This window comes from Enhydra lutris, unplaced genomic scaffold (assembly GCF_002288905.1).
Source record: "Enhydra lutris kenyoni isolate GAN:26980312 unplaced genomic scaffold, ASM228890v2 scaffoldscaffold12, whole genome shotgun sequence".
NCBI lineage: Eukaryota > Metazoa > Chordata > Mammalia > Carnivora > Mustelidae > Enhydra > Enhydra lutris.
In genome coordinates this window covers 54,540,762-54,564,801 of record NW_019154096.1, presented here as the reverse complement: position 1 = coordinate 54,564,801, position 24,040 = coordinate 54,540,762, and the positions used below count along the sequence as shown (strand labels likewise).

General features: G+C 45.2%; 1 protein-coding gene across 3 annotated transcripts in view; it reads right to left on the bottom strand.

Annotated features, from left to right (window-relative positions):
- LOC111145420 (SUFU negative regulator of hedgehog signaling) overlaps positions 1-24,040 on the bottom strand; it is a 114,351-nt gene that overhangs the window by 67,926 nt on the left and 22,385 nt on the right. For all 3 annotated transcript variants that reach the window (XM_022500296.1, XM_022500297.1, XM_022500295.1), the window contains exon 3: positions 12,546-12,682. In XM_022500296.1, the coding sequence (XP_022356004.1) occupies positions 12,546-12,682 (137 nt within the window). The remainder of the gene's footprint in view (positions 1-12,545; positions 12,683-24,040) is intronic.

The window sequence follows — 24,040 nt, the reverse complement described above, 5'->3', positions numbered from 1 at the left end:
GCCACCCCTCCACTTAGGTGGTTATTCAGAAGTGGAAAATACTAAGTCAGAGGTCAGCAGACTTTCTCAGTACAAGGCCAGATATCAAATATTTTATGCTTTGAAGGCCACATAGTATCTGTTATGAACTATTCAATTCTGCTGTTGTAGCACAAAATATGCCATAGATAATACATAATGGGCATAGCTGTGGTCCAAAAAAATTTTATTTACAAAAACAGGTGGCCAAAAACATTTGGCCTGCAAGCTGTATTTTGCCAACCTCTGCTTTTAGGGTTTGAGTCTTCCCTAAAACACCTAAATTTAATATTGGGTAGACTATAATTTACATGCAAACCACTTAAATTTTAGGGCAGAAGATCATTTCTCAGGGGCTGGCTGGTTTTTTTCCCCCAGTGGTGTATCTTTCAACTATTAATCTAGCCTTGGGAAATTGCAGAAAAATCAAGGATTGTTTTGCCTTTCAGTTGGTCAGTATTACTAACAGATGAAAGGGAAAATATTTTACAGACCCATAGCAACCAGAAAAGAGGATAAATCAGGCTGAGGGAAAGAAAACGTCAAGAAAATTAAAACGAATATGAGGAAGAAAAATGATATTAATATAACCAGGCAGTTCCATTTGGCTTCAGTTAGCTGACTGGGGCAATGGGCAGCTTATCCAAACCAGGAAACAAGAGACCTCGACAGCTCTCAGTGGCAATGACAGAGCGTCTCCTTTCAGAAAGTTTTACTCGAGGCAAAGCTATTAAGATCACATCCACTTGGGACCTCTAGAAAGAAAGCCAGGTAAGCTGCTGCTGAGAAGCTGAACTGCAGCGTAGCAGTATCTCACACCTGGGGACACACTCTAAGCTCCTCGCTCCATCTTCCTGACTTCCTTCACTCACCTGCAGAGCAGGGGTGAGGAAGCACAGCCTGATCCGCCTCCTGGGTCTGGAAAGAGAGCCCTGTGGTACGCTGCGGGGCATCAGTACCGCAGAGGCTGCTTATGCCCCCAGCAGAGACGAGGGGCCCCTCCCTAGGCTGGAGAGCCTTAGAAGACACAGGCTTGGGGGGAGGATTATACTAAGTTAAGGTCCCTAGGGTTAGCATGGCAGGACTAAGAAGGATCTGGGACTCCCAAGTGCTGCAGGGGCCCTAGCACCTTCCTGGGAAAGAGCCACTCTCAGAATCAGACAGAAAGTCTCCAACACTTCAAATCCAATCACATCTTAATTTTTAAAAAAAAGGTGGGGGAAGGTGTGTTTCACGCCCCAGAATGGTCATTTCACCTTCCTCCTTCAAATGCTTTCCACTGCCCTTGGAATCAAAGTCACTCATCATCACGACTTTGAGCGTGTGCAGATGAGAGCTCAGCACTTCCCTGGACCTGCTCAGCCTCCTGGGTCCTCCAGGCACCGGAGCCTTCTTCCAGCTCCTCACATTCCTCCAGCTCCTCCCCTCCTCGGGGCCTACATACGATGTTTTCCCTGCAAAGAATGCTTCTCCCCACTTTTTTGCCTTCAGTCCCGTCCTTGCCTGACTCTGCAATCTAAAACGAGTCCACCAATCTATTCTTTGGAGCACCCTGACCTTTCCCTTTCAGCAGCCTGATGGAATCAAATATTTCTGCACCTGTGTTTTCAGGGTCTCTATCCAATGCCTAAAGGCAGAGACGCTATCTGTTTGTTCCATCTGGCTTCCTCAGCATCTGGCACAGTCCTTGGCATGTAGCAGGCCCTTAAATAAAAAATACAACTAATGAAAAATAGCTCCTTTCCTCCTAGTCTTCTTTAAAATGGATCCTTGAGGCTCAAGAGGCTATAGCATACAAACCTATGCTGGTTAGGGTGTCCCTGGAGGCGTGCTCCAGCTCCTCACCAGTTGCAGGAAATTCTGCCAGGCCCACCACCTCTCTGAGTCCATTTCCCCACCTGAAAAGTGGCAAACTAGTATCTTCCTCAGGCCACCTACTGTGGAGGTTAAATAAGAGAATGTCTGGAGCTTAACAGCTACTGCTCTATCCACTTACTTTTAATTATTAAAAAAAACAGGCACCTGGGTGGCTCAGTTGTTAAGCCTCAGCCTTTGGCTTAGGTCATAGTCCCATGGTCCTGGGATCAAGCCCCATATCAGGCTCCCTGCTCGGCGGGAAGCCTGCTTTTCCCTCTCCAGCTCCCCCGTACTTGTGCTCCCTCTCTCGCTCTCTCTGCCATAAATAAATAAAAGCTTTAAAAAGAATAAAAATTTTTAAAAATACATTTCTAAAAAAAAAGTGGAAAAAAAAAGAGCCTCAATAGGAAAAGACTGAACTACAAGTATAATTTTAACTTTAGAAAAGGTAGGAGGAGGGGCGCCTGGGTGGCTCAGTGGGTTAAAGCCTCCGCCTTCAGCTCAGGTCATGATCTCAGGGTCCTGGGATCAAGCCCCACATTGGGCTCTCTGCTCAGCAGGGAGCCTGCTCCCCCCCGCTGCCTACTTATGATCTCTCTCTCTCTCTCTGTGTCAAATAAATAAATAAAATCTTTAAAAAAAAAGAAAAGAAAAGAAAAGGTAGGAGGAGGCAAAACTCAAGAAAAGGACACAATTCCCTGACATTCCTTATATAGGGGTGCCTGGGTGGCTCAACTATCAGTTGAGTGTTCGACTCTTGATTTCGGCGGAGGTCCTAATCTCAGGGTTGTGAGATCAAGCCCCCAACCAGGCTTCACAGCTGGGCATGGAGTCCGCTTAAGATTCTCTCTCCCCGGGTGCCTGGGTGGCTCAGTGGTTTAAAGCCTCTGCCTTCGGCTCAGGTCATGATCTCAGGGTCCTGGGATCGAGTCCCGCATCAGGCTCTCTGCTCGGCGGGGAGCCTGCTTCCTCCTCTCTCTGCCTGCCTCTCTGCCTACTTGTGATCTGTCTCTGTCAAAGAAATAAATAAAAAAATTAAAAAAAAGAAAAAGATTCTCTCTCCCCGTCTCCCTCTGCCCCTCCTCCCTTCTTAAAAAAAAAAAAAAATAGAAACAAGACATTCCTTATATAAAACTTGACCTGCTGTCGATATCTGGTAAAGTCTCTCCAACTTCAGTTGGCAGGCTGTGTCCCTCACCACTTCCAACTTCAGAGCCAGGAAGCATGATGGATGGGTTCCTATGCTAACTATAAACTTCATGAGACACTGTGTAAAGGCCTGGTTTCTTTCTAACCCCAAATGTATGCCATTTAACATGTATTAAAGATCTCTCTCAGGCCAAAAACCTAAGAAAGGGGACCAATTCTCAAGGACTCAAGAGAGCACTTTGTCATTTTAAAAATAATTTTATATAACAATCATTCTGTTGTTTGTTGAAAACAATGATAGTATCTCCTGGCCGATCACACAACAGTATTACTCTAATAATATAACCATTTGTCTCAAGGGGTATTGACATGTAAAATGTTCATTTCACCTAACCTAGCAATTGTACTTCTAGGAATTCATCCCACAGAAATTCTTAGGCAAGAGTACAAAGATACACACACACACACAAGGATGCTCACTGCAGGTTTGTGGTAAAGAAAAATTGCAAATCATCCAAACGCCCAACAATGGGAGACTAGTTAAATAAAGTACAGTATATCTAGACAATAAAAAAGCCCAGTTAGAAAGAACATACTAACATGGGAAGATGTCCAAAGGATATTAAGTTAAAAAAGCAAGCTGAACAACAGTATGAAAAGGCATGGTCCATTTTTTAAAAAAAGATCTCTTTTTAATTTTTTTTTTTTTTATTTGACAGAAAGAGATCACAAGTAGGCAGAGAGACAGGCAGTGGGGATGGGGGGAGCAGGCTCCCCGCCGAGCAGATAGCCCAACGCGGGGCTCGATCCCAGGATCCTGAGATCATGACCTAAGCCAAAGGCAGAGGCTCAATCCATTGAGCCACCCAGGCACCCTGGCATGGCCCATTTTTATAAAGTAATGATTATTCTATACAGATCTATGCATTGAAAAGAAAGTCTGGAAATAGGAACACCAACGTTTTCTCAGTGGGAGGATGCCTTAGGAAGGATTTTCACTTTCTGGGCCATAAATTTCTAAGTTTCGGTTTTTATAATGAGCAAGTATTTCTTTTATAAGTGGGAAAAGGAAAGAAAATGTAAAAAAAAAAAAAAATCTCTGTTGGCCTTCATCTGTCAATAGCACAGCGTTCAGTCAGCTGCAGGCTTTGATGGCTCAGGAAGCTCCACGGTGCTGCCCTGTCTCCCTACTTGGGCCTGAATCACAAATTGAGCAGACTCAGCACATGTCATGAGGTTGCCATTAAACAGCAGCCAGCCAAGGCACTTGAATTTCCACAGTGTCAGTTACAAGGTTGGGGGGCCATGTTTCTCCTCAAACTCAAGTGAAATTGCCTTGGAATTTGTGGTTAAGGCCTACCAATGGCAGAACGGGGAGCAGACAGCCTCTCCAGCAGAATTCTAAAGCACAGCTCGGAAATCAAGCCCTGCTGAGTTGGGGAATGGTTTCTTTTTAATGAAACCCAGAGAGTGGGGGGCAGGGGAGCAGTCACTGGCAATCTGAGAAGAAGGAATAATCTGATCATAAAATTAAAAGAGAATGGGAAGTAAGAGAAACTGGCTGCAGAGCAGGAAGGAAAGAAGTTGAAGTGTCTGCTGGTAGTTACTGATGTCTGTACTACAGGACTTCCCAAATGATTCACACCAGGGGCTGGATTTGATTCTAAATCTCCTGTAGCAGGTGAAACGACAGCTCCCCTGTCCTCATGAGTGGACTGTTCCCTTTCCACTTGACACTACTTCACTGGCCCTGTGTCCAGGTCAATATGCAAGGGTGCTCTGATTCCAGACAGGGCGAGGGCTTCTTGGGTGGAAGCACAGACACTATTTTGCCCACCTGGAGCCATTCCCCTCCTCACCAACACAACCTCAATTTCCTACCTCTGCCTTTCCTTGGCTGTGCTCCTCAGGGAACCAGGGCCCGTCCCAGCTGATCAGTAAACCAACACGATTGTCCCAACTTCCTGACATAACTCTGGCCAATGAGATGCCAGGGGAGATCAATGAGGGCAGTTCTGTGAAGGTGTTGACTGGTCTTTAAAAGAGACACCAGACAGCAGTATCTCTTTTACTGCCTGTAGACTCTGTCAAGTGTGATTCCAGGATGCTAGGGATCATGGCAGCCATCTTTGGACTATAAGAGAACCCGTGTTAAAAAGCGAGCCGAAGTGCTGAGGAAGGCAGAGCAGGAAGTCAGAAAGAACTCAGGTCCTAAACAACTTCACTGAACAGAAGACAACCAACCCCAGAACATGCCCGCCTCCGGATGACTTGCTATGTAAGACAAGTGCCATTATTGTTAAGCCATTTCAGTCAGGATGTATACTATGATTTGTAGTCAAAACCTCCCAACAGACACAACAAGGCAGAACAAAAGGTGCCCACTCCATCTGCATACCCTAACGATCTGACTTCTGAGCGTAACTGCGCACCAGAATTACTAGGTGACAGATGCCCCCGTGGCCTCATAAGAGATTTTGCCTACCCAGAACTATACCTAATCTTTTCCTGCTTTAGAGGACTTTCCTGCTTTAGAGGACTCTATCCCACTCCATGTGATTAGAAACTAGGAGAGGGGAGAAACTTTAAACATAAATTCTGGTGCTCCATCTCAGCCACCACCACCAACCAGGGTTGCTCACATGACCGAGGCAGAACTCACCTGAGTCCTTCCCCAAGACTGATGTAGGAAAGTTGGAAGAAAATAGCCTCCTGCCTGCTGGGACTACAAACAGAGAGAACCAGGAACTGACTGGTGATGCTCATCTTTCCTGATGTGTAGGGAGAGTCAGTCTCTAGTACAAGACCAACACATGAATCAGAGCCCTGAGGATGCTGTCTGAACATACAGATCAAGCCATGCCTGAAACCTTGGACGACCCATTGACCTGAGCCATAAAGCCATTAAGGGAGTTTGATTTGGGTCTCTGTCATTTTCTTATAACTAGAGGCAACCTGACTAAAACAAACACAAGCCTGCCCCACCCCCACATCTTGAATCCTTTACCTTCTCTGGATAGCCTCCTTTCCCAGACCTCTCTCATTTCTACTTCCTTTTCTCTACAGCTCAACTTCCCACCTCTGAGCAAATGAACCAGCTGTCGTCTGGCTAAGTTACAGGAGTCTTCTGAGTCATTCTTCAGAGCAGGCTTCAGAGGCAGCCTCACACGGCCCCACAACTGGGTGTGTGCACTGCCACCCACCGCCATCCTCCCCAGAGCCTCGTCCCTCTTCCCCTTGCCTACCAGTGTCCTGATGCTTTTCCTAAGGCTGTGGATGCTACTTGGACCTGGAAAAGCAAGTTTCAGCATTCCATGTATTGGATGGCACCGCTCAGCATGTCCACACAGGCAGATAGGCGGGGTGCTCCACACACAGTCACCGAGTGTAAGGTAGCAGCACAGGTGAGGCAAGACCATCAGAGTTACAGGGCTAGCTACACGCCAAGTGTATCTGTGTGCATGTCAGATGTAAAATATGTGTTCTGCAGGACAGCATATGTGTAGCCCTTGCAGAGGATGGCCGCTCAGGCCAGAGCAAGGCCTACACGTCACAAGGGAGGTTCTCTGCAGCATCAGCAAAGTGTGCCACGCTCTGAGAAGTCCTGAAAGGCCTAAACTTCGTCTTAAAAAACAATTACAATAGGGGCAATTATTTACACTTGAAAAAGGTTCTTCACCTAATAAAAGGAATGACTACAAAACCCCACTAAACGGCATGGGCCCTATTGCATTTCAAATATAAGATGATTTGTATAAGATTTTGCAGGGACTGTCAGCTACATAAATCGAAAAGCCACAGTTGGGGACGCCTGGGTGGCTCAGTTGGTTGGACGACTGCCTTCAGCTCAGGTCATGATCCTGGAGTCCCGGGATCGAGTCCCGCATCGGGCTCCTGGCTCCGCGGGGAGTCTGCTTCTCTCTCTGACCTTCTCCTCGCTCATGCTCTCTCTCACTGTCTCTCTCTCAAATAAATAAAAAATAAAAATCTTTAAAAAAAAAAAAAAAGAAAAGAAAAGCCACAGTTGAACTGAATTCGTTTTTTTTTGGTTATATAACGTGACAAACACAACAAGGTGATTTCATTTGTATCACTATTATTATTGATTTTCTGTGTGGAGAAAGATAATGGCACCAAATAAGCATCATATCAACTGAGACAAGCGTCTGATTCAGGGACAATCAAGGCATTTCCTTCCTAACAGGACTTTGCTGTTAAATGACATCTTTATTGTCATTGCAAAAAAGGACCAAGGTACCCAACTTCTCTGTCCGTTTAAAGTTTTTAAAGAATAATAATAATAATAACTGCAGGTAATACATAGTTCTTCCTATATATCAGGTACCTTTTTTTTTTTAAGATTTTATTTACTTGAGAGAGAGACAGCAAGAGAGGGAACGCTAGCACAGGGAGTGGGAGAGGGAGAAGCAGGCTTCCCGCAGAGCGGGGAGCCTGATATGCAGCTTAATCCCAGGACCCTGGGATCATGACCTGAGCCAAAGGCACATGCTTAACAACTGAGCCACCCAGGCACCCCATCAGGCACTGTTTGGAAGTATTAGCTCATTTCATCTTCTCAGTAACTTTATGTGTAGTTACCATTATTATCTCTGTTTTCTAGATGAGTAAATGAGTTACACTGCCCAAAGTCAGGAGGCAGGGCTAAGAGTGAAGGCAGTCTGGGTCCAGGAGCCATGTTCTTCACAGTCATACTAGGCTGCCCCTGGACCTGATAGCTATGCACAGGATGGTGAACAGTATGGGAAGAGGAGCAGAAATGGGGGCTACTTAGCTTAGTACCAACAAGTTCAGGCATATGGTGCTCAGGACCTATACAATGCAGTGAAGTGGGAAAAAAAAAGAAAGAAAGAAAGAAAGAAAGGAAAGGAAAGAACAAGGGATGGTGATTACAAGTGGGCACAAGGGAGGTTTCTAGAGAACTAGCCTCTGTCTTTTTTATTTTTTTAAATCTTTTATTTATTTATTTGACAGAGAGAAAGATCACAAGTAGGCAGAGAGGCAGGCAGAGAGAGATGGGGAAGCAGGCTCCCTGCTGAGCAGAGAGCCCAATGCGGGGCTCAATCCCAGGACCCTGAGACCATGAGCCGAGCCGAAGGCAGAGGTTTAAATCCACTGAGCCACCCAGGCGCCCTGAGAACTAGCCTTTTTCTTGATTTGGATGCTAGTTATATGGGTGTGTTTAGTTTGTGAATAGTTATCAAGCTGTACTTTTATATATATATTTTCATAACTATGAAAGTTAAAGGACCAGGGATGCCTGGGTGGCTGTCGGTTAAGCATTTGCTTCAGCTCAGGTCATGATCCCAGGGTCCTGGGACTGAGCTCTGCATTGGGCTTCCGGCTCAGTGGGGAGTCTGCTTCTCCCTCCCCCTCTGGCTGCTTCTCCCTCCCTCGCTCTTGTGCTCTCACTCACCTGTGCTCTCTCGCTCTCTCCCTCTCTCCCCCTCGCAAAAAAAAAAAAAAAAAAAAGCTAAAGGACAGAAGGATGGATTTAAGAGGATTTGGGTAATATTACGAATGGCTTCTGCCCCCTCTATTTTCCAGATGTTCCAGAGTGACTGAGTAAGACATGCCATGCGAACCAGTGGAGTCATCCATATGGAGGATTCTCCAATCCCATGTCCAGCCTGAGACATCCAACAGCCCACACATCAGCTGAGCGATAGGCAACATAGCATCATGGTTAGGAGAATGGCATGAAGAACTAACTTCCTGGTTCAAATCTTGCTTTGTACATCCTATAGGTGTGATCTTGGACATGTTATACTTCACCTTTCCATACTGTCTTGCTCCCTGCTACTCTCTCCATAGTATAAGACGGTTTCTAACTCCTAGAGCTTTACTGCATATTAAACGAGCCCTTGCGACAGTGGCTGGTGCACGGAACACACTATCAAATGTGAGCCTTTGTCTTCACCATTTAGGCCCATAGCCATGGCCTCCTCCCTTGCATCACTTACCATATACTTTTAAAAATCATTTTTCCATTATTTAAATAATTTATTATTATTCCCTGCCATGCTCCAAAAAGCATTTCAGGTAGGTTTGTTTTAGCTACTATTTAAGTAGTATGATCATATTACAGAGAATCTGGAAAACAGAAAACCAAGTGGTATACTTTTGGAAGGGCAGCCATCCTGCCGAGGCTGTGCATTGCCTGACAAGATCTGAAGTCACACTAAAGACACCAGAAATGGGGCCTTGGTGCAGAAGGGACCATAGGGTACACACCGGACAGGCTACATTCAAGAAACAGCCACAACTTTTTTATTTAAAAAATTTCAATTACAGGGGGCGCCTGGGTGGCTCAGTGGGTTGAGCCGCTGGCTTCGGCTTGGGTCATGATCTCAGGGTCCTGGGATCGGGTCCCGCATTGGGCTCTCTGCTCGGCGGGGAGCCTGCTTCCCTCTCTCTCTCTCTGCCTGCCTCTCTGTCTACTTGTGATCTCTGTCTGTCAAATAAATAAATAAAATCTTTTAAAAAAATTTTTTCAATTACATAGGAAAGTCAGAAAGTCAGTACAGCAAATACCCATATGCCCTTCACCTAGATTCGCCAGAATTGTGGACATTTTGCCACATTTGCTTTCTTTTCTCTCTCTACATACACTTTACTTTTTTGTCTACTCATTTGAAAATTAAGTTACAGAAATCATGTCATTTTGTTCATAAGCGCTTCAGTTTTTATCTCCTAAGAACAAGCACATTAGCCAAATAACCATTACATCATATGGCACCCAAGGAATTTCAGTTGTACGGTCCTATTATCTAATATACAGTCTATATTTCTATTTTTTCCAGTGGCCCTAAAAGTGACCCCCCCCATATTCAGGATCCAATTAAGGATCACAAGTGCATTTAAACCGTCGTGTGTTCTATAATCTAGTACAGCCGCGCACCTTACCCTTGTAGATCTTTCATAGGACTGACATTTTTGAAGAGTCCAGAAAGTTTTCTTATAAAATGTCCTACCATTTAGATTTGTCTAATTGTTTGCTCATGATTCAATGCAGGTGAAACCTTTTTTGGAAAAGTGCTACCCAGCTGATGTCTTCTACTGCGCACTGCCACTCATAAGGAGATACCCAGTAATAAGCTGTCCATTACTGGTGTTGCTATGTTTGATCATGTGGTCAAGCTGGTGTCCACCCAAATCCTGTCACTGTAAAGGTACTTTTCTCAGTAACAAATAAGTAATCTGTGGAGGGTCTGAGTCCCTGTGAATATCTTGTTCCCTGAATCCTTTTATCCAATGGTTTTAGCATCCGTTGATCATCTGTCTGAATCGATGATCACACTAGTGGTGCCAAACGGTCCCTGATGATGTTTATTGTGTGGCTGAAATGAACTGCCACAAGTTAAATCTTATTTCTCCACTTACTTGCACTATTAATTCAGAACTTTAACATCAGAACTATTTCAGAAGTTCATCTGCTTGACTCCTTCTGACAGTGACTCATAACACCTGTTTTTACATTTCTCTGATTTCTATCCACCTGAGCAAGTACAGTAAGTAGAAACAAACATATAAATGCACTGGCTTAAGCAGTGGGCAAGGAGTTACTTGTCTATACAAGCAAGAGGTTGCCTAGTCTTAAGAGCCCCCTTTCCTACAGCAGATTAAATTTCCTATCAAGAAAAGTCTATTTTTCCAAAGACAGTTCTTTATCAGTCAGCTTCAGGCGTCCAAAGAAGGAAAAGCGGGAAGACAAAAGGGTTCAATCAAGAGACTCCTGGTACAATTTTTAAAGTTTCTGCCAAAAACATTAGGACAGTACCAAATCCCATGGGCCACTGCTTCAGGCCTGCTTCCCCTATCCCTGTGAAGAGGACTTCTTCCTGGTCAACAATCCTTTAGAACCCAAACATCATCCCCAGACCAACTGCCTTAGAGTCCCAGGGAAGCTGATTAAGAAACAGATGCCTCGGGACGCCTGGGTAGCTCAGTTGGTTAAGCAGCTGCCTTGGGCTCAGGTCATGATCCCAGCGTCCTGGGATCGAGTCCCACATTGGGCTCCTTGCTCGGCAGGGAGCCTGCTTCTCCCTCTGCCTCTGCCTGCCATTCTATCTGCCTGTGCTCGCTCGCTCTCTCTCTCTGACAAATAAAAAAAAAAAAAGAAAGAAACAGATGCCTTGGTCTCCCCTCTGACCAACTGAATCACAGCCATGCAGAGGGTTGGGGACAAATGTGCCAGAGAATCTCATGAGCAGCCAGGTTTGGGAACCCTTGCTTAGAAAGGACCCACTGTAGTCCTCCAAAGGGGACTATTCCATAGGACACAAAATGGAAGATAGTAGTTAAGGATCAGTGCCATAATGTGATAGCCACCCTGCCAACAACTGACCCCAGGGGTCCAGACAGAGGGCAGATGAGTTACACCTAGAGGATCTCTTGCACTCCCAATTTATAACCTACATGAAGCTGGGAAAAAAGTCACTGTCACATCTATGGCTCTCTAAATTTAGTCTCTACCAGAAGCATCTGGGAACAACACTCCAAAGAGGTCCTGAGCCAGAGGTCTCCTGTGGGGCCCAGGAACACGTGGTTACAACAAGCTCTCCAGGTGCTTCTGAGGCAAGGGACCCAAGGACCACACTCTGCGGGTCTCTGCCCTAGACGCTGCTCATCCACGGCAGTCAGAGAGCAAAAGAGTTGGATAAAACTGTCTTGGCCTTCATCTGAAGGCTACTTACCAAACCAAAAAAACCAAAATCTTGAGACTATACGGGAAATGTTTGAGTAATTAATTAGCCGCAAAGAAACACCCAGATGATATGAAACCTTTCACAAATGGTATTAAATTTTGCTCTAGCATTTTATCCCACTGGAGGACTACAGGCAGGATGAGCTAAGGCAGGAGACCAAGGTCCCAACACAAAGTCTCCACTTCGGGTGCCACGTTGGCAGTCTCCAGAGGGGCACCAGAAGCACGGACCATCCCCTGGAGGCCAGTTGAATCACGTGAATCAAATTTTTCTGACTGTAAAGTTCCCACCTGATTCTAGCTTGTGAGGGATCAAACTCCCAGCAATTCTTTCTCTTTGCCACACCCTCTACTGTTAACCCAAGACTTAACCAAGATTAACACATGCTCTTGGGACCCCAAAAATAGAGATGGCTAGGCCACTGGCAGCAGGGAGCAAGGACCATACTAATTATGGGAAATGGGACAGACAAAGAATGCTGATCAGCTCCATGCTGAGTTGGCATTTGGCTCACTGGGAATCTGAGGTATGGCTGGCAGTCCGCAACACGGGCTCAGGGTATCATAACAGTGGCTACTGGAGGTCATAGTGGCATAGCCTTCTCTTCCCCGCCCCAGGTAGCTTCCCACCCAGGAGACACCAGGCAGAACAAGCCACCTTCGTGGTATAAATGGGGTACAGTACTCACAGGAAAGGTCACTCTACAGATATCAAAATAATGTCTATGAGTCCTTCAAAGCCAACCAGGCTCATGACAAAAGGATCCCCACGCCAGCCAGCTCTTGGCCTTCTTACCTGACTGGAACACGTATCTGGCCAAGCCCTGCATTAGCTCTGCTGGCCATGTTGGGGGGGCAGACTCCCCTGTTTCTCTCTTCAGACGAAATGTCAATTCAAAGCCAAAACCACTAGGCCCGTCTGTTCCTGTAAATCTGGAAGGAATAAAAAGCAAATGTTTTTAGTTCAACTACCTTAGGAAAACTGTTTTTAAAGTCCAATTAAAGTTCTCCCCTATTTTTGGTGGCCTCACCAACCAAACCCCTTAATCAGAGGAATCTCCCTCAGTAGCCCAAAAGGAGTCACAATACTAGTCTCGCGCTCCTGCCACCCATGGTACATGGGTATGACCTCGGCCCAGGCAATCAAATTCCCCTGGTGGCCCTCTAAATTATGAGTTCCACATTTTGTGGCTCTGGAACATTCCTTTGAGTGATTAAGGCTCTATTACCGAAAATCTTCCTTATTCACACTCCTTATTCCTTCAAGCTGTTAATAAGCACCTACTTAGTTTGCTAAGGACACAAGTCCTGTTATATGCTCTGTGAGGACAAGACCCTTTCTCCACTCCCAACTTCACCCTGCCCCACCAGGGTACAATTCTTGGGCTGGGCAGGCTGGTCTCCAAACTCGGCATTTGTGGACAGGTCCCAAGGCAGATTCCAAATATTGGGAGGACCTGTATTCTTCCTGACACCCAGCACCCCACACGTGCTCATCAATCAGCACATGCTCTTCCTGAAACCTGGTGTCCCGTGTGTACTCTTTAATCACTGGAACGCTGGGGAAGTATGATTTGGGCTCCCTTCTCACCCCAGGTGGACAAGAATGATGACAGTTACTCCATCTATGGCCACATTCATCACGGTGAAGATGAGGCGAGGGAGGAATGCCTGCCTCTGACCTCTAGGAAACAATCAGGAGTGCCAAGTCTTCAGGGAAGTCCCTGAAATGGACTTCTGCCAGAGAGGAAAACGATGTGAATGAGAAAGCAAGTCCTGGTTGGTGGTGGTGGGGGGGGGTGACATACCCCCATTTGGGAGGGCAGCATTCAGGAAGGACTTCTTGACATCTCAGGAGGTTTGCCAGCATGGGAAGGGTTAAAAATTAAAATATGTTCATGATATAATTTTCAGTAATTATATCTTGTACAAACATGAGCCACAATGATTATACACATGTAAACTCCTCAGCATACAAATACAAACCATAAACTAAGATGACAGCCAACACCTCCTTGCTAGCCAAGCTACTGGAACAGGGAGTCAGAGGCGAGAGTTTCAAAAGGATGATGATGCCCAACCCTGGAATTCCACACGCATCTTTCCTCTATCATTCTCCTCAGCACCCTCAGGAGGCCAGGTCGGGAGACTGGACAGAAAGAGATTCCAAAGGCTCCGAAGCAAAGCTCGAAGCTCAGACACCAGCCCTAACCTTGCCTGTGTGCCTGGGAGAGCTCAGCCCTCCCGCACTTGCTGTAGCAGGAAGATAACCTCTGAGAAGCTACGTTGTCCAAAGGACTGAAAAGGAATCTGTCCTTAAAGGTGTCATGCTGGTGCCTAATTGTATTTAAAAGAAGTATCTATGGTTTGCATTTCCTCTGAGTATCTAGCAGAGTGGGAGACAGAAACCAGTCTGAGGGTAAACAACTAGGATTTCACAGACCAGATGAGAAGTTGTTTGGCAGGACACAGGGTAAGCTATTTTCTTCCTTTTACTGAACTGTCATATTTGGGGGCAATTCAGTGCAGGGGCACTGAGGGGAATAGCTAAGCCAGCTGAGGCCGGAAGAGCCACCTCCCTGGGGCTGCAGGCTGGAGAGGAGTGTGAAAATCCAAGGTAATGCAACACTGACTCAGACTTAAAACTCCATCGAGGGAGATGGGTCACTAGGCCAAAGGGAAGATTTCAAGCAGCCTCCAATTAGAAGCAGCTTTGTAAAATGTATTAGACCATTATTCCAGGGCTTTCATCTTGGGCCAAGAAAAATACAGGATTTCTAACCACAAAAATTTGAGAAACAGACAAAAAAGAACATGTTCCTCAGACTGCACGATGGGGAGAACCGTCAAACGCGGGGAGAAACCATCTGCGTCCGAGCAGCACCGCCACTGTGAGGAAACTGCGCACGCACGCACGCATGCACACGCGTGTCAGAGCAAGTGCATGCGCACATGCCCACCATCTGCCTCCATGCGGGGTGCTTTCTGGGCCAGCTCTGTGGTGGGCAGGCCGGCCCTTACTGGGCTGGCTGGGAGGCACAGGCCCGGCCAGATGGTGTCCACCTGCACTCGATTACCACCCACCAAGCGGGCTGGACGCACCCTCTAAGGTCTGAAACACGCATTTGGAATGGCCAGCCTCGGGATAAACACGCAACCTGGAGCCTGTCAGGAGGGCTCTTTTTCAAAGCAGACTGCCCAGGCAACAGCCAAGTGACAAGGTCGTTCAGTCTTTCCGGCCCCCTGGAGAGGCCTGGCTTGGTCTGCACTTCCTCACGTGAGACTTCTCCAGCCACAACGGTTTTGTGGGACCAGAGGAGGAAGGCCCTCCCTGGGGCAGCTGTGTCCCACACCCTCTGAGGAAGAAAAGCACGAGGGGAAACTGGCACGTGCTGCAGAAGGAGGGACGTGGGTCAGAGCAAAGCAGTCTTCTAACACAGAAGGCTGCTAAAACACTCGCCCATTTGCCGCTGGTGGTAAAAGGGGGCTGGCGGAATTTCTTCCTATGGAGATTTTATTTTTTTTTTATTTTATTTTTTTTAAAGATTTTATTTATTTATTTGACAGAGATCACAAGGAGGCAGAGAGGCAGGCAGAGAGAGGAGGAAGCAGGCTCCCTATGGAGATTTTAAAGGAACACCTTACTGGTTCTCCCCAATCTGGCAGGGAGCGGGTGAGGGAAGGGTTCTTGTCTTGACTTGTTGTAGAAGGATGGGTGAGACTGCTTCCAGCTCAAGAACTTCTGATCCTGCTCACTGAGGTACCCAGGGGAGAAGCTGGCTTTGTCCCAGCAGTTTGGCGAGCCTAGGGATGGATATGGTGGCTTGCAGAGTAATATCAAACCTGCACACAGAAAGAACCTGTGCTTTAATCCCAGACGTAGCTGCCCGACCACTGGAACCTGCCCAAAGCCTGCCCCAAGCACCTGGACTAAGAAGGTATCAATCAGCACCCAAGAGGCCAAAATGCCCACTAAGATCAGGCAGAGATGAATAGGAAGCCAGGAGAGACTTTCTGGAGGAAACACAACAGCTGGAGTAGGCAGAAAAGAGCTGACCTAAAAGTTGGCATCTCGAGCTCTACACCACTAGTTAATACGGAAGTTCAAATCAAAACCACTTCATCCCCTCTGGGATGGCTAAAATAGAAGACAATAATAACAAGTGTTGAGGAGTATATGGAGAACTTGCCACTCTCACACACAGCAGGTGGGAATGTCAAATGGCAGGGCTGCTTTGTAAAACCGTTTGCAGTTCCTTAAAAAGTTAAAGTTACCACGTGACCCAACAGTTCCTCTCTTAGGTATACACTCAAAAGGACTAAAACTATTATGTTTACACAAAAACTTGCAGATTGGGGCGTCTGGGTGGCTCAGTCAGTTAAACTCAGGTCATGATCTCAGGGTCCTGGGATTGGGCCCCAAGTCGGGCTCCACGCTCAGCAGGGGAGTCTGTTTGTCCCTCTGCTCCTCCCCCTGCTCGTGCTCTCTCTGTTTCTCTCTCTCAAAAAAAGAAATAAAATCTTTTAAAAAACCCACCAAGGGTGCCTGGGTGCCTCAGGGGGTTAAAGCCTCTGCCTTCAGCTCAGGTCACAATCTCAGGGTCCTGGGATTGAGCCCCACATTGGGCTCTCTGCTCAGCAGGGGGCCTGCTTCCCCCATCTCTCTCTGCCTGCCTCTCTGCCTACTTGTGATCTCTGTGTGTCAAATAAATAAATAAAATCTTTAAAAAAAATTTTAAGGGGTGCCTGGGTGGCTCAGTGGGTTAAGCCACTGCTTTCAACTCGGGTCATGATTCCAGAGTCCTGGGATCGAGCCCCACATAGGGCTCCCTGTTCAGTAGGAAGCCTGCTTCTCCCTCTCCCACTCCTCCTACTTGTGTTCCCTCTCTCACTGTGTCTTTCTCTCTGTCAAATAAATATATAAAATCTTAAAAAAAAAAAATTAAAAAAAAATTTTTTTAAATCCACCAAAAAACAAACAAAAAACCTTGTACATTAATATTCATAGTAGCATTATTCTTTTTTTTTTTTTTAAAGAGGGACTTTTTTTTTTAAAGAAAAAAAAAAAAGTGCTAAGTGAATAAAGCCAGATACAAAAGGCCACATAATACATTTATACAACATGGCTGGAATAAACAAATCCAGAGACAGAAAATCGATTAGTGGTTGCCAGGGGTTAGGGGAGTAGAGAATGGGGAGTGACTGCTAATGGGCACAATTTATTTTTGGGTGATGGAAATGTTCTAGAATTAAATTAGTGATGATGGTTGCACAACCTTATGAATATACTGAAAAGCACTGAACTGTATACTTTAAAAAGGTAAATTTCATGGTATGCGAATTATATATATATTTTTAAAAAGCTGGTATCTTAGGTACACCTCAGTGCTGGGGGGGCAAGGCCAACCACACAATATAAACCAGATCTTTGCCTGATTCTACACCTACTAATAACTGTGATGATTAACTGAATTTCTATTAAGTTTTAGGCCTTGGACTAAGCACTATGTCACAACATTTAATTCTCCAACAAGATTTAGCCACTGTTATATTCATTTAACTAACATGAAAAAAAGACACTAAAGAGAGTTTAAGTAATATTCCCTATGTCAAACAGCAAGCAAGAGATAGAGCTTGGAGTTGAAGTCTGCCTGACTCCGAAGTCCATCTTCTTACTGCCATGTGACCTCACGCAAGACCTTTAACCTCTCTGTGCCTCAGTTTCCTCATCCATAAAAAGGGGAAAATAACAAAATGGTAACTATTTCAGAGTTGTGAGGATTAAATGTTAGAAACTGCCTGGAACTCTATAAGCATTATATCACTTATGCTAAGTAAAAGGAGCCAGTCACAAAAGACCATATATTGTATGATTCCACTGATATGACATGATAAATAATATAACTTTTTTTTTTTTTAAGATTTTATTTATCCATTTGAGAAAGAGAGAGCATGAGTGGGGGCTGGGAGGGGCCGAAGGAGAGGGAGAAACAGACTCCCCACTGAGCAGGGAGCCCAACAGTGGCTCGATCCCAGGACCCCAAGGATCATGAGCTGAGCGGAAGGCAGATCTTTAACCGGCTGAGCCACCCAGGTGCCCCATATAACTTGTAGTATATAATACAAATTATGTGTATATTATATAAAATGTCTACAATAGGCAAATCTGTAGAAACAAAAAGCAGACTGGTGACTATGTAGGGCTGGGGGACTGAGGACAAATGTGGAGTGACTGCTAATGCATATGGGGATTCTTTTTAGGGTGATGAAAAAGTTTTAAAATTAGATCATGATGATGGTTACATAACTCTGTGAATGTACTAAAACCACTAAATTATACACGTTAAGTGGGTGAACTATATAGTATGTGAATTATATCTCAATAAAGCTGTTCTTAAAAGTTAATGGGGAGGGGCGCCTGAGTGGCTCAGAGGGTTAAACCTCTGCCTTCGGCTCAGGTCATGATCTCAGAGTCCTGGGATGGAGCCCCACATCGGGCTCTCTGCTTGACGGGGAGCTGCTGCCCGCCCCCACCCCCCGCCAACCTGCCTGCTTGTGATCGCTTTCTCTCTCTGTCAAATAAATAAATAAATAAATAAAATCTTAAAAAAAAAAGTTAATGGGGAAAAATAAAAGATTGATAGTAAAAAAATTCAAACTATAGAAATATAGATATAGGTACAAACATACAAAGAAATGTTCAACCTCACTCATGATAGGAGAAATGAAACTTAAATACAAATTAAAGCAACAAGAGGGGCGCCTGGGTGGCTCAGTTGGTTAAGCATCTGCCTTTGGCTCAGATCATGATCCCAGGGTCTTGGAGTCAAGTCTTGCATCAGGCCGCACCCTCTGCTTGTGCTCTCTCTCTTTCTCTGACAAATAAATAAATAAAGTATTTTTTTAAACACCCCTTTAAAAAAAAAAATAAAACAACAAGAGACATGATTCTCACCTATCAGACTGGCAAAAATTAAAAGGTAGGCTATTATTCTATTGGTGAAGCTGTGGGAAAGAGGTATTTTCATACACTGCTGGTGGCGATACAAGTTAGTACAACCATTTTGGAGGGTAAATTAGCAATACCTAACAAAATTACATATATTTAAAAAAAAACTTTTGATCCAGCAATCCCACTTCTAAGAATATGTAACTGCAAAATATTGGAGACAACATAAATGCCCATTCATAGAAGAGTGGCTCAAAGAGTATTATACAACTATGAGGGAGAGCTAACAAACTGATATGGATACTGTCAAGTACAAGGAAAAAATACTACAGTATACTACCTGTTAAGGAAGAAAGAGGGGGAGAGAGGAAAATACACATACATTTGCTCATTTGTGCAAAAAGCAACACAGGAAGAATAAATCAGAAAATACTAAGATTAGCTACCTGCAGGCAGTAGGTAGGAAGGAGGTGGAAAGGACTGCAGGGCAAGAGGCAGGACTCATTTCTCTGAATATATATCCTGGTGTACAATAGGTGCTCAATAAAGATGATAAGAATGAACTAATAGGCTCAGGCAGCAACCTATCCATCAAGATCCAGCCTGGCCCCAGAGGAAGTGGCCCCTGCTGGTCTCCAGATCCTCTGATACCCTATGGAAGTGCTCTGGCAATCCTACAGTGCAGCTGGCAACAAGCCTTGCCCCTCTCACATCATAGATGTGACCACCCACCCAACTTTTCATGTGTTTGCCTACTGTAAGGCCACAGCTCAGGATGTTGCAACATACCTGAGCTGCAAGGCAAACACTCTTCGCATTGTCTAATTATACCCCACTGCGCTCTGGGTTGAAGAAGTGTGCTGCAGGGGAAGGGTGGGTGAGAGCCAGCCCAAGCAGCCAAGGCTCTTCGATTCCCCTGTCCAAGAAGCAGCAAACACCCACCAACCATTGGTCAGGAAGAGTCAACACATAATCTGATCTACTGCTCTACCTGGGCAGTTTAAATTCCAGAACAACAAGCAGGAGCCCCGGTCGGTGTGCCTACAAACAAATGTGGAGAGGCCAGGAAACAGGAAGTGGATCTGGCCCTTCCCCTCATCATTCTGGCCATCTCCAGCCTCCCATGATCTGGGGAGGCACCAGCTCTTGACCTCGTTCCTCAAAACACTTCATCGTGGGCCTGAGGGCTCTGGTGTTGCTGGAATAGGGCGACCAAATTGTCCTTGCTTTTGCCGGACTTTCCTGGCTTTAGAATTGAAAGCCTCCCGTCCCGAGAAAGCTGTTACTCTCAGGTGAATTGGAACAATCACCCAACACTGAAGTGGCACTACCTGACCACACAAAGCAAAATGCGGCCAAATCCAAAAGCATCAAATATACATCAAGAGCCACTAAAATGTCAGCCAAGTCTCTGGAGCCAGGCTGCTTTGGCTTAAGGTCTGGTCCTGCTACTTCCTGACAGGGGGCAAATCACCTTTCCTCTCAGGGCCTCAGTTTTTGTTTTTGTTTTTTTAAGATTTTATTTATTTATTTGACAGACAGAGATTGTAAGTAGGCAGAGAGGCAGGCAGAGAGAGTGGGGAAGCAGGCTCCCCGCTAAGCAGAGAGCCCGATGTGGGGCTCGATCCCAGGACCTTGGGATCATGACCTGAGCTGAAGGCAGAGGCTTTAACCCACTGAGCCACCCAGGCGCCCCTCAGGGCCTCAGTTTCTTCATCTTCATGGAGATATGAAGAACAAACCCTAAGGTAAATGTCAATGTAGGTCCAATGATTGTAACAAATATGCCATTCTGGTCCTGGATGCTGACAGTGGGGGAGGCGGTATGTGTGTGTGGGGGTGGGAGGTATATATGGAACTCTACAGCCCCTCAACTACGCTGTGAACCTAAAACTGCTCTAAAAAATAAAGCAAAAATAAGACCTCTATTTTAAAAAATATTTAAAAGTCTATTTTTATTTATTTGTTTTGTTTGTTTGTTAAAGTAGGCTCCACACCCATCGTGGAGCCCAACACCAGGCCTGAACTCATGACCCTGAGGTCAAGACCTGAGGCAAGATCAAGAGTCAGACGTTTAACAATTTGAGCCACCCAGGCACCCTAGTCTGTTTTTCAAAATAGAGAGATGAGTAGCCATCACATGAACTACTTAAATGAGTTAATGTATATGAACCCCTCAGAGCAGAGCCTGGAACACAGTAGGTACTGTCTCAGTGTCCGCTGTTATCTGTAGTCGTTCCCAGTTCCGGAATTTTACCCTAACGGCATAATCTTATATTTGGAAAAAGTCCATTGCATAAATATATTCCATGGTATTTATAAGAGTAAAGAATTTGGAGGCCGTCTAAATGTTCCATGAGCTGAGGTATTCTGAGTTCTGGTGAACGGAGTGGTGGGTCATCACACAAGTCATTAAAAATAAGAGTTCTGAAAACAGGAGGACTAATCTCTGAGTTTTGAGAAGCGAAGTGCTCTGCACCCCTGTCTAACTGGAGAGAGAAAGGGGACAGGGACGTCAGAACCCCACTCTGAAGCCTCTATTGTTTGTTGTTCACCTGTTCTCAACTATAGGATAAAAATACAAATAGCTCTTCTTCAAGTGTTCATGAAACTGGAAGACTTGTGCATTGCTGGTGGGACCGTAAAGTAGTGCAGTGAGAGAATAGTATGGTGGTTCCTCAAAAAAAATAAATAAATGAATAAACATAGCTTTATCGTATGATTCAACAACTCCATTTCTGGGTATAACCCAAAAGAAATGAAAACGGGATCAGATAGATACTCGCACACCCATGTTCACAGCAGCATTGTTTACAGTAGCCAAAAGCTTAAAACAACCCACATGTCTATTGATCGGTGAATGGATAAACAAAATGTGGATGTCCACATAATGGAATATTATTCTGCCTTAAAAAGAGAGGAAACTCTGACACATGCTACAACACGGATGAACCTTGAAAACATACACCAAGTGATATAACCCAGACACAAAAGGGCAAATGTATGATTCCACTCATAAGAGGTCCCTAAAGTAGTCAAATTTATAGACACAGAAAACAAAATGTGGTTGCCAGATCTCCATAAAAAAATGCAGATATGAGTAGCTAGAATGGAGTGGGGAAAGGGGGATGGGGAGTTACTGTTTAGTGAATACAGAGCTTCAGGGGTGCCTGAGTGGCTCAGCCATTAAGTGGCTGCATTCAGCTCAGGTCATGATTCCAGGGTCCTGGGATTGAGTCCCACATCAAGCTCCCTGCTCAGCAGAAAGCCTGCTTCTCCCCATCCCCCTGCTTGTGTTCCCTCTCTCGCTGTGTCTCTCTCTGTCAAATAAATACATAAAGTCTTTTTTTTTTTTAAGATTTATCTTTATTTATTCGACAGAGATCACAAGCAGGCACAGAGGCAGGCAAAGAGAGAGGGGGAAGCAGGCTCCCCACTGTGCAGAGAGCCTGATGCGGGGCTCGATCCCAGGACCCTGAGATCATGACCTGAGCCAAAGGCAGAGGCTTAACCCACTGAGCCACCCAGGTGTCCCAATACATACAATCTTTAAAAAAAAAAAAATGAGTACAGAGCTTCAGCTGGGAAGATGAAAAAGTTCTGGAAATGGATGGTGGTGACGGTTGCATAACAATGTGAATGTACTTAATTTCACTGAACTATACACCTAAAAATGGTTAAAATGGTAAATGTAGATTTTACTACAGTCATGAAAAAGCATGAAACAAAATCTCATACAAAGTGTGATTCAAAATATCCGTGCAGGGGCACCTGGGTGGCTCAATCAGTTGAGCGACCGATTCCCGATTTCAGCTCAGGTCATGATCTCAGGGTTGTAGGATCAAGTCCCACATCTGGCTCCAAGCTCAGTGAGGAATCTGCTTGTCCCTCTCCCTCTGCTCCTTGCCTACCACCCCCCACCCAGTTTGTGCTCCTTTCTTTCTCTCTAAATAAATAAATAAAATCTTTTAAAAAAATTTGTGCATACACACAATGTAAAAATACTTGAAAAAATGTATGTGAGGAAAAGACAGGAAGAAAATGCAATAAAATTATTATAGTAGCTACCGCAGTACAATTTTTCTTTTTCAAACTTCTTTATATTTTCCAAATTCTCTACTGTTCATAATCTCTGGTCTAGACTGTAAACCCCACAAGGACAGGCCTGTGTCTTATTCACAATTGTACCTACCAGACATCTCAAAGAATCTGTAGGCTGAAGGTACATATTGGACACTCTGGTAATTTTAGGAGAGGCCTGTGGTCAGCACCCTTTCCCCCCAGTGGCAGCTTGGATACTACCATTGGGCATCTGAAGCAAGGAATGCTGGGTCAATTAAGGCGGCTGTTAAGGCTCCACCTTGTGGGGATGGTACCTCTACAGTCAGGTCTAGGGATTGTGGCTCAGTCTCAAGCTCAATATTGTTGTCAAAAGAAAAGGAAGGGTACACTATTTGCCTCAGGAAATATATGGCACAGGAGGCCAGGCCAGTCCAATTCCAGAACCAGAAGTGATGTCACTTCATTCCCTATAAAGGCTCCTGTTGTCTCGTCTTCCCCTTTCCTCTTTCCCTACTTCTTGGTGGGTTGTCCCCTCTAATCACCCTTCTTGGAAATTAAGCTTAGTTCCTGCCCTTACTGGGTTGGACATTCTCTCCCAGAAGAATGGAGCTTATAGGTCCTGTGCCTGAGGAACAGATCTGAGGACCTTTTCCCTTGGTGGCTTCCCTCCAAGGGCACCTACAACCTCTATTTATGTCTCTAATAGGAATACAGTACAGCCTAGCTACCCTATGACCCAGTAATCACACTACTGGGTATTTACCCTAAAGATACAAATGTAGTGATCTGAAGGGGCACATGCACCCGAATGTTTATAGCAGCAATGTCCACAATAGCCAAACTATGGAAAGAACCTAGATGTCCATCAACAGATGAATGAATAAAGAAGATGTGGTATATATATACAATGGAATATTATGCAGCCATCAAAAGAAATCTTGCCATTTGCGATGACGTGGATGGAACTAGAGGGTATTATGCTTAGCGAAATAAATCAGTCAGAGAAAGACAGTTATGATATGATCTCCCTGATATGAGGAAGTTGAGAGGCAACGTGGGGGGTTTAGGGAGTAGGAAAGGAATAAATGAAACAAGATGGGATCAGGAGGGAGACAAACCATAAGAGACTCTTAATGTCACAAAACAAACTGAGGGTTGCCAGGGGAGGGGGTAGGGAGAAGGTTGTTGGATTATGGACATTGGGGAAGGTATGTGCTATGGTGAGTGCTGTGAAGTGTGTAAACCTGGCGATTCACAGACCTGTAGTACCCCTGGGGCTA